The sequence below is a fragment of the Xyrauchen texanus genome, chromosome 4 (assembly GCF_025860055.1).
Source record: "Xyrauchen texanus isolate HMW12.3.18 chromosome 4, RBS_HiC_50CHRs, whole genome shotgun sequence".
NCBI lineage: Eukaryota > Metazoa > Chordata > Actinopteri > Cypriniformes > Catostomidae > Xyrauchen > Xyrauchen texanus.
In genome coordinates, this window is record NC_068279.1 from 333,914 (window position 1) to 345,000 (window position 11,087).

An 11,087-nucleotide genomic window follows, 5' to 3' on the forward strand; every position below is an offset into this window, starting at 1 on the left:
GGAACACACATTTGTGCTTTATTAAAGAAAAGGAGGGAATTTTTGTGCTGATCAATATTACGCCACAAATGCTGGTGATTGAGATTAACTTGTGCTGAATCCGGAACATTCCTTTAACATATGTTTTCTTATCTGTCATTTGGCTTTTTACCTTGTTTCCGGGCAGTCGCCATGACAAACTATATAAAGTTAAACTGGGGCAAAGGTGGGTTACTGTTTGCAGTGTCCTTAAAGCGAAGATCAAAACTATGAGTGCAAAGAGTTATTCCACAGTCTGTCTTTGTTTGGGAAACGTATTGCTGTAAATGACCGACATTATGTGAGGCCATCAAAACATTTAAAGATCAAAAAGAACCTGAATATTCTGTTTGATGTTTTTTAAGTAACACCATATTACTCTCAAATAATCTAATGTTTCCAAACAGCATCAATAATCATATTCATGTCAGTAATAGACTGCCAATGGTCTAGTGGGATTGTCAGGACATGTGCGGGTCATCTAATGTCTCTGACTCCCTCTAGTGGATGAATGGAGGCATTTTACTGAAAGGCTGAAGTTTACATTTATTCTAAATCACATTGGACATAAATAACCCACAAATGTATGCTGCCAAATAAAGTAAATTGTTAAAACTCAAACTTAAGGCAGCATAGAAGTAATCCATTAGACTCCAGTGGTTTAATCCATGTCTTCAGAAGTGATATGAGAGGGGTGTGTGAGAAACACATCAATATTAAAATTCACATTATTCATACATATCGCCCCCTGCTGGGCAGAAAGGAGAATTTATGTTAAAAAGGACTTAAATATTGATCTGTTTCTCACACACATCTATCATATCACTTCTGTAAACATGAATTTAAAGTAGTCTTATGGATTACTTTTATGCTGCCTTTATGTGCTTTTTGGAGCTTCAAAGTTCTGGTCACCATTCACTTGCACTGTATAGACCTACAGAACTCAAATATTCTTCATTTGTGTTCTGCAGAAGAAAGAAAGTCACACACATCTGGGATGACATGAGGGTGAGTAAACGATGAGGGAAGTTTCAATTGTGGGTGAACTGTCCCTTTAAGAGAGATCCTGGTCTCGTCTTGAAGCGTGATGAAACGTTGGCAACTGTAGTTACAGTGCAAAATATAATAAAATATAAATATCTAAATATAACAATTAATAATAAATAATTTCTTTTGATTTTGAGGTGAAATGTTCTCATTAATCAGCCTGTTAAATGCACTTTATCAAATTGTGATGCACAAAAGTGCTAATAAACATCTCTAATCACTCTCTTACACAGAAATGGGTGAATAACTAGTAAAATATGGTGATGGGGTAAAGGACGAAGCATTTCTGGTGGAAGACTGTGAGTGTTTAGTGATGGTGAGCTTTTATCCTTACGGTCAGTGTCTTTTCTGTCCAAGAGGAGGCGCTGCAGTTCTCTCAATCGCCACTAGTTGTCACCTGAGCACTCACTAAATTACAGCATCGCTGAAACATCCCAAGAAGAACATCCAGGGCAGCCAGAAATCTTGGTGTTGTGTTTGATGATCAGTTGAACTTCACGGACCACATCGCAACGACAGCCTGATCATGAAGACAGGCACTGTATAACATTAGGAATACGACCCTAAGTATGATAGATAAGTACGGTTTAACAAGATAACTAGTTTAATGTGAGTTAAACTTGATCAGTTACTGTCAACCTTAAAGCATGTTTAGCATTGATTTAGCTAGCTATCTATAGCCATGCTTCCAAACAATATCTAACGTTACGCAGGTCCCAGTTCATAGCACTATGTCACCGCGCACAGAAACATTCATTTAACAAGTACACAAGCATGTACCGCTACAAGTTAGCCGATTTCGTTAGTTGGTGTGTTTGCTAAACGTTAACCTTCCCTGTCGGAGTTCCAGTCATAGCGCCGCTGCATTCATCAGTAGTGTTGGAGGAGGACTCGTGTGGTGGGCATGTTGGAGGAGGACTCGTGTGGTGGGCATATTGGAGGAGGACTCGTGTGGTGGGCATGATGAAGGAGGACTCGTGTGGTGGGCATGTTGGAGGAGGACTCGTGTGGTGGGCATGTTGGAGGAGGACTCGTGTGGTGGGCATGTTGGAGGAGGACTCGTGTGGTGGGCATGTTGGAGGAGGACTGCGTGTGGTGGGCATGTTGGAGGAGGACTCGTGTGGTGGGCATGTTGGAGGAGGACTCGTGTGGTGGGCATGTTGGAGGAGGACTCGTGTGGTGGGCATGTTGGAGGAGGACTCGTGTGGTGGGCATGTTGAAGGAGGACTCGTGTGGTGGGCATGTTGGAGGAGGACTCGTGTGGTGGGCATGTTGAAGGAGGACTCGTGTGGTGGGCATGTTGGAGGAGGACTCGTGTGGTGGGCATGTTGCAGGAGGACTCGTGTGGTGGGCATGTTGCAGGAGGACTCGTGTGGTGGGCATGTTGAAGGAGGACTCGTGTGGTGGGCATGTTGAAGGAGGACTCGTGTGGTGGGCATGTTGGAGGAGGACTCGTGTGGTGGGCATGTCGAAGGAGGACTCGTGTGGTGGGCATGTCGGAGGAGGACTCGTGTGGTGGGCATGTCGGAGGAGGACTCGTGTGGTGGGCATGTCGGAGGAGGACTCGTGTGGTGGGCATGTCAGAAGAGGACTCGTGTGGTGGGCATGTCGAAGGAGGACTCGTGTGGTGGGCATGTCGGAGGAGGACTCGTGTGGTGGGCATGTCGGAAGAGGACTCGTGTGGTGGGCATGTCGAAGGAGGACTCGTGTGGTGGGCATGTCGGAGGAGGACTCGTGTGGTGGGCATGTCGGAAGAGGACTCATGTGGTGGGCATGTCGAAGGAGGACTCGTGTGGTGGGCATGTTGGAGGAGGACTCGTGTGGTGGGCATGTCGAAGGAGGACTCGTGTGGTGGGCATGTCGGAAGAGGACTCGTGTGGTGGGCATGTCGAAGGAGGACTCGTGTGGTGGGCATGTCGGAAGAGGACTCGTGTGGTGGACATGTCGGAGGAGGACTCGTGTGGTGGGCATGTCGGAGGAGGACTCGTGTGGTGAGCATGTCGAAGGAGGACTCGTGTGGTGGGCATGTTGAAGGAGGACTCGTGTGGTGGGCATGTTGAAGGAGGACTCGTGTGGTGGACATGTTGAAGGAGGACTCGTGTGGTGGGAATGTTGAAGGAGGACTCGTGTGGTGGGCATGTTGAAGGAGGACTCGTGTGGTGGACATGTTGAAGGAGGACTCGTGTGGTGGGCATGTCGGAAGAGGACTCATGTGGTGGGCATGTCGAAGGAGGACTCGTGTGGTGGGCATGTCGGAAGAGGACTCGTGTGGTGGGCATGTCGGAGGAGGACTCGTGTGGTGGGCATGTTGGAGGAGGACTCGTGTGGTGAGCATGTCGGAGGAGGACTCGTGTGGTGGGCATGTTGGAGGAGGACTCGTGTGGTGAGCATGTTGAAGGAGGACTCGTGTGGTGGACATGTTGGAGGAGGACTCGTGTGGTGGGCATGTTGAAGGAGGACTCGTGTGGTGGACATGTTGGAGGAGGACTCGTGTGGTGGGCATGTTGGAGGAGGACTCGTGTGGTGGGCATGTTGAAGGAGGACTCGTGTGGTGGGCATGTTGAAGGAGGACTCGTGTGGTGGGCATGTTGAAGGAGGACTCGTGTGGTGGGAATGTTGAAGGAGGACTCGTGTGGTGGGCATGTTGAAGGAAGCACGCTGAGAGGATGACTACACCGGCTCAGTCTTCTTGCAGTCAAAGGCAGAGCAACTTTCTGCTCTTAAATCTTTTACGTGCACTGTCATCAGATTTGTCATGTTGCCGGTCTTGGCAGCAATTATCTTGTCACAAATATTGCATCGCGCACTGTTGGCATCGAGCCTGTTGAAATGTAGCCACACTTTTTATCTTTTCCACATCTTTCACATGTATGGGGGTTGAGACACATACACACTACAGCCTCACGTGTGAGCCGCGTCTCTGGCATACACACACACTCACATACACACTCACTCACATACACACACACTTACTCACATACACACACACTTACTCACATACACACTCACTCACACACACACACACACACACACACACACACACACACACACAGCCAAAATATATGCCTCAACACAATCCCGTCTCTGAGCTCTGCAGGCATTTCCTTTGACCTCATGGTTTGGTTTTTGCTCTGATATGCATTTACAGAAATACCTTATATAGACAGGTGTGTTTTTCCAAACCATGCCACAGGTGAACTCCAATCAAAGTGTAGAAACATCTCAAAGATGATCAAGAGAGAGCATAATTTCAAGAGTCATAGCCTGGATAATAGACCCATAAATGGTCTGAATACTTTTCCAATGTGAAATTTAATTTTTTATTTTTTTTTCTCCCAATTTTGAACGGCCAATTCCAAAGTCCTCGTGGTCAATCTGGGTGGCAGAAGACGAATCCCAGTTGCCTCCGCGTCTGAGACCGTCAATCCGTGCATCTTATCACGTGACTTGTTGAGTGCATTACCATGGAGACGTAGCGCGAGTGGAGGCTTCACGGTATTCTCCACGGCATGCGCACACAACTCACCACACGCCGCACTGAGAGCGAGAACCACATTATAGTGACCACGAGGAGGTTACCCCATGTGACTCTACCCTCCCTAGCAACCGGGCCAAATTGGTTGCTAAGGAGACCTAGCTGGAGTCACTCAGCATCCTGAATTCAAACTATATACACACACCCATTTATATATACTGTAATACAACAAACTACAAATATTGCCATTTTAATATATGTTTATATAAATATAGACAGTATATACAGTATATATAACTTCTATTTGTTGTAGTACATGTCAACAATACTATACATAACACACAGTATGTGTAATCAAATTCAGTAAAAACATACATTTATATTCTTTTTTACACTTATGCATAAAAATAAGAGCAAAATTTTGAAGTGAATCTCACAAACAATTTAGAATACAAAACAGTAGATGTGTCAGAAAACACATTTTAGGCACAATATTAAATCCTATTTTATTATTGGAAAACTAACATTGGCAATTTAGGAAGCGTCTAATTTTCGTGAGCGCTTTTACTATTAGAGGACTTGATGTTTGTCATAACGTCTGAAAACAAACAAACAAACAAACAAATAAATAAACACTACAATCGCTTTATATTGCAAAATAATTTATTTGTATATAATCGGAATGATGCCAGGCTTATACATCTATGATGGCAGCTGTACGTTTCGTAAAGATATCATTCCAAAAAAAAGAGAGAAAAAAAAATACAAAAATTACATATTTGAATTGTCTCGGACCTGGACAAAATGGATAAATATATTAGTAAATAAATATATTAGTGACATTACCATATTGAAATGTTCTATTATACTGTATATAAAATACAACACTTTATCTTGAACTGTTTTGTCTTTTTTTTTTTTTTTTACACAAAATATTGAAAATATACTGGCATACCCCTTGATGTGTAAAGGGCTTTTGCTCTATTAAAAAAGGCAGTTTTTAGTGATTCTCTGTTGAATACAGATCAGATGAACAACACAAACATCCATGACAATCAACACAAAGCACGATAAAGATTAAAAACAATCAACCCTTAATGTTTAGTGACATTTCATTGATTGATGTCATGATGTCTTGAATCGGCAGCTACAGAGTGCTCAGATTGTTCTGAATCATATGCACATTTGTCCCTATGCAACGGTGCGGTTTGAGACGAAACCAGGAGTTTTACACCTTGTTTGGGCTTGAAATGAAAATGCAAAGCACGTCTTCTGTCAAGCACGTCAGTTTGAGACAAAAGAAACTTCTGCTGCTGCAATCTGTTAATGTATGCTAATGCTAATGTTACACCTTATGTATTTCTACTAAAACCACAGCGCCCACTGCTTATATTGCAGAACTACTGGATCTTTAGCTGACACTAATAGAGGACACACTACCATCTGAATGGGGTTGCAGTTAGTGCAAATCAAGTATGTTCATGCAGACAAACAGTACAAAGTAATGCACGTACGGCAGGGATGGACTGGCCCAAATGTTGAGGGGGGTTGTTCGCCGTTTTGTGGTCCGTTCTGCATAACGCGGCGGCTCATCTAAGCTTATCGCGGCCCATTTGGCACATTCCCGGCCAACCCACCAGCCCGCTCGGTTCACCCGATGGCCAGTCCGCCCCTGATTGGCCCCAAAGTGCGTTGGCCCAATGGGAAAATGCCCGGTATGCCGGATTACCAGTCCAGCCCTGACGTACGGAGAACTATTGTGGTGTGACATTTTCAGATTTCCCATTTTTTGATTTGGGATTAAGCCTCCATTTGATGAAGAATGACATATTTGACAGTATGATGCCCAAAATATTCATTGAATATGAGATCCATAGGCAGTGTGTTTCAAAGGGTCACAACCTTCGACGAATTTGACCATTTACTGACAAAAAAACCAAAACATTTAGATCTTTGCAGAGTTTTAAACACTGCTGCAATTATTCAATAACACATGGGTCAGTTATTAGAACAATAACTGCATAAGTTTCATTTGTCATTTTTACATATCAACCATTTCTAAATCACTATTTCTGTCATGGCAAGATTTCCAGTGTTTACCAAAAGGGTTTAAACAGCGTCAAGAGCTGTGGGTAACAGAGTAAAGATACGTGTTACTATACGAGAGTGAACTCAAGGTTTCTGTTGGCAGAGGATGGCAGAGGATGGCATTTTCAGCATTAAAAAGTGTACATGACAGTAGGCTACATAAAAATGCATATGCATAAACTTCATGAATAGTTCATGTTATGGAATTCAGAGCTTGTTTGCTGGTTCTATGACATATCAAAGTCCCTGTAAGGGACAATGGTGAAATGCATTATGGGAAATATAGTACTTCTCAGCCCAAACAATCTACAGGCTTAACAAGACTGAAATAATGAACCAAAACAGAACATATCTTCACAACACTGCCCAAATCATTCAGACAATTCATTTTGTTTTGTCAAGCTAAATTAATAAAGGAAGATGCAAACATTGGTAAATAACAGCTGCCGTTTTAGAATGAACAAAAGTGAGACCTGAAACCTTATTGAACTGCTAACACTCGTTTCCAAGGACAGATTGTATAAAGTAAAGCTCGCTATCTCTTCTTTGAGTTAATGTCTATCCGAGGTAAAGAGAGGCCAACGCATCAAGGAATAGTGGAAGTCTCACTAACACTAACGCGGGCGGCTGTGGCTCAGGTGGTAGCGGGTCGGCCGCTAATCGCCAGGTTGGTGGTTTGAATCCCGGCCCGCATGACTCCACATGCCGAAGTGTCCTTGGGCAAGACACTGAACCCCAAGTTGCTCCCAATGGCAGACTAACGCCTTGCATGCAGCGTTGCTGCCATTGGTGTGTGAATGGGTGAATGGGATGCCGTGTAAAGCACTTTGGTAACCTCTAAGGTTAATAAAAGGTGCTATATAAGTGCAGACCATTTACCATCTAAAAGGGCTTTTGTGATCGGGTTATCTGAGGTAGTGCAGAACGTCACAGGTCTAATTTATGAGGAACAAAATGGAAGAGGCTTGTTGCATCACAATGAGTAGAAATGTGGAGTGGTGGTGGTGTAGTGGTCTAAAGCACATAACTGGTAATCTGGTAATCAGAAGGTCACTGATTGGATCCCCACAGTCACCACCATTGTGTCCTTGAGTAAGACACTTAACTCCAGGTTGCTCTGGGGGGATTGTCCCTGTAATAAGGGCACTGTAAGTCGCTTTGGATAAAAGCATCTGCCAAATGCATAAATGTAAATGTAAATTTAGAAATGATTAAGAATGAGCAAGTAGGCATGATCAGCTATTGAATGCCATTAAATACTTCTAAGGCCACATTGGAAATTGGGCTTTCCAAATTGGGGGAAAAAGTAACTTTTGGACGTTATCCTGACGTACAAGGGTAAAGTACCTCGACAGTACCAAGAATCACTTGTTTTGACCTTTGGCAGAAATCCATCTTATCGTCAAGGACTGATTTCTCAACGGCTGGTGAAATCCTTGTTTGCTTTACTTTATAAATCTGTTAGAATGACATTCTGATGTTTAGGGATTCTGGAAACTGCAGTTTGGTGTTGCAAAAGACGCTCGGAATTATCTGGAAGACTATTTGTGAGTGAAAGAGACAGAGAGACGGCCGAAGAGTTTTTGTCCGGTTCGGCTCTTGTGTAGCAGCGTTAGAAGGTTTGGATGAAGAGTTTTTTCAAACACCAGACTCTTCCTCTGACCCTACAGAAACAAAAACAATTCTATTTAGAACTAATTTCATGCAATCTCATTAAAGGAATGGCTGAGAATGACATTGTTAGTTATCAGTTGAAAGTCTTGCCCTCAACCACAACTCTCAAATTTAAATTGTCACCAATTCTGATTACAAAGATGTGAAACACCGCTGGTTATTGCATACCTCATAACCAATCGTATTGTTTCAAGTTTGAGCAATACACTCAGATATACTCACCCTGACTGTTGTGTAAAGTTTGGCAGTACAGACAAATGTCTGTGGCAAGTTTGTTGCCTGGGCTTGGATGGGCCCTACACTGGGGTCTGTCCACCGCAGAAGAGGGCCCCAGAAGCTGGGGCTCTGAATGCGCCTGTTGTACCTGTTTTTGCCACACCATGTGTGCGCCCCCACAGCATGGCCAGTCACCCATGACCGTCGAGTCCAGTATCAGGGGCACTGGCAGCAGTGTGGGAGCCATGTCCGGTGGAGGTGTGCAGCAGTAGCTTCCTGCTCCGTAGTGGATGTGAATGCTACAATCATCTTGAATATCCATGTTTTGATGAAAGTGTACAACCGGCGAAGGTCCACCAGATGCTTCTAAGGTACAGCCGGTTGTTTTCCATCTGGTGGGGCACCCTGAGCCTTTATGGCAACATACTGAGGACGGAGAGGTAAACGAAGGGGAGGGGATGATCACAGAGTGGCCTGAGGAAGAAACAGGGTCCGGAACTCGATCATCTGTGCCCCGTAATCTGAGGTCCGTTTTGGGGCAGTGGCAAGACTGGGGCTGTATCTGGCACCCAGCGGAGTCTCTGTCTTTAATGACGTTACAGGGGCCAGAGGAAGATGCCCCATGATCCTCGTCAGAGCCCTGACCGGGCCCTTGATTAAGCTCCCCGTCCTCGTAATAGTGGTGTCTATGTCTATGATAGTGAACATGATTGAACACTGCCACCTTCTGTTGCTCTTCTGAGCATATACCACCTGCTTCTCCTGCAGTTCCAATCCCCGAGTGATTCACTACTGAGTCCAGGGAGCGAGGCCTTTGAGCAGCCTCAATGCTTCCTCTGCGCTGGGATTTTCCCGGCCCATAATAAACAAACGGGTCGTAGTCGCTACTGAGCGAGCTTCGAAAAGTTGACCAGCTGCCGTAAACGCCCTGCAAGCTAATGTCCGTACAGTTCAGTACAGAATCACTGGACGAGCCGTGGTATGATCCCGAGCTGGAGTCACTGGCAGGCCCGTCGGCCAGGTAACCACTACGCTCTGTATGATAACTCCCTCCTGAGCTGCTGCCGTTGTCCTGGCGACCGTGCAATCCTCCACCACGTGGCAGGTGATGATGAGCGCCATGGTTTGCTGGCAATGCCACATGATGCTCCCGGGAACCCGCAGCATTGCGTAGGGCTCCTCCAGGACAACGGTGACATGACCGTCTAGGGGCAGCATTGTGATACCCCACAGTTCGACACCCGTGCCTGCCTGTTCTATGCGTATGACTGTGATGGGTGTCTGGGGCCAGGTGGTACGCACAACTAGCACCCAACGGTCTGCTGGGAAAGCAACGGAGGGCGCCGGAATGAAGAGGGGGAGAGTGTCCCATTTGAGGTAAAGGTCCAGAGGGGGTGAGGGGGTAGTGATGCTGCAGGGAGAAGGGGAGGTGATGCTGCGGGTAAGGGTGAGGGTTTGAATATAGATGGGGAAGGAGAAAGGCCTGATTGTGGTCTTGTGGTAGGGGCGGTAGTCGGCTCCTTTGGGGTTGACGTGATGCCAGCTCTGGACCTGAAAAGAAGATGACAGGCTAAAATGTATTTTCTTTTCATTTGAAAACATATTCAAACTTAGCAAAACTTATTCAAGAAGAAATCTTTATGTACCCTGAGGCCGTTTACCCATGATGTTGTGCATGCACAGTGGGCAGGTGCGGTGCTGCAGGAGCCAGGGGTCGACACACTCCTTATGAAACTCATGAGCACAAGAGATGATTCTCAAGTCCTGCCAGAGGAAAACGAATAAGTGTGAGTACGAAGGTCTGAAATGTGCCATTGGTGACCCTCACAGTTCATAAACAGTACACTTAAATGTTCTGCTTAAAAATAAACACCTTAAATCAGCCAACACTGGTTGTATAGCTGGTTTAAGCTGGTCTCCCAGTCTGGCGAGGCTAGTCTTCAGCTGGTTTAGTTGAGCAAGCAGCAGGTCTCCAACCCTGACCATCTGATAAGTGCCCCAGTAACCCATCTGAAGCCCGCTAACAACCCAGCCTGACCAAATTGTGAGACCAGCTAAGACCAGCAAACCATCTTAGGCTGGTTTAAGAAGTTTTTTTCAGCAAGGTGGGCCTTTCCTATCTGTGCTTGACGGTCTCACTTTTCTCTCAATGCCTCTGAAACTATTCCTTTCGTCTTACCTGGCCATCCAGGAATTCCTCGAGGCAGATGGCACAGATTGGGCTTGAGTTGGAGCTGCTGTTTGACCCCAGCGCCATGCGAGAACGCTGAGACCCAGAGCATCCCTGAGAGCTGTATGTCCGTGTCTCCAGCCTGCTGATGGCACACATGGTCTGCTGGTGCACCGAGTCCTGTGAGTCAAGAAAGCATGAATCTGAGATCCTTGGCATGATGCCAAATATTATACATCATCATCAAACCAAGACTAAAGTACGGTAAGACTGCTTTGGTACAATGAGTATGTTTTTCTTACCCAGGTTCTGGTGGACCGGCATCGGAAGCGTAGAGCAAAGATTATGATGATGGCCACCACAGCCATAGCTACAGTCAAGAGGATGCCAACATCATAG

At 45.5% G+C, this 11,087-nt stretch overlaps 1 protein-coding gene across 3 annotated transcripts in view; it reads right to left on the bottom strand.

Annotated features, from left to right (window-relative positions):
* Positions 1-4,861: 4,861 nt before the first annotated feature.
* Positions 4,862-11,087, bottom strand: part of LOC127643250 (E3 ubiquitin-protein ligase RNF43-like) — a 182,052-nt gene continuing 175,826 nt past the window's right edge. For 2 of the 3 annotated variants that reach the window (XM_052125916.1, XM_052125918.1), the window contains exons 5-9: positions 10,991-11,087; positions 10,698-10,868; positions 10,165-10,282; positions 8,525-10,069; positions 4,862-8,292 (exon numbers count right to left, since the gene is read on the bottom strand). The exon at positions 10,991-11,087 is cut by the window's right edge and continues 5 nt beyond it. In XM_052125916.1, the coding sequence (XP_051981876.1) occupies positions 8,267-8,292; positions 8,525-10,069; positions 10,165-10,282; positions 10,698-10,868; positions 10,991-11,087 (1,957 nt within the window). In that variant the 3' untranslated portion in view covers positions 4,862-8,266. The remainder of the gene's footprint in view (positions 8,293-8,524; positions 10,070-10,164; positions 10,283-10,697; positions 10,869-10,990) is intronic. The other variant, XM_052125917.1, reaches the window with a different exon arrangement.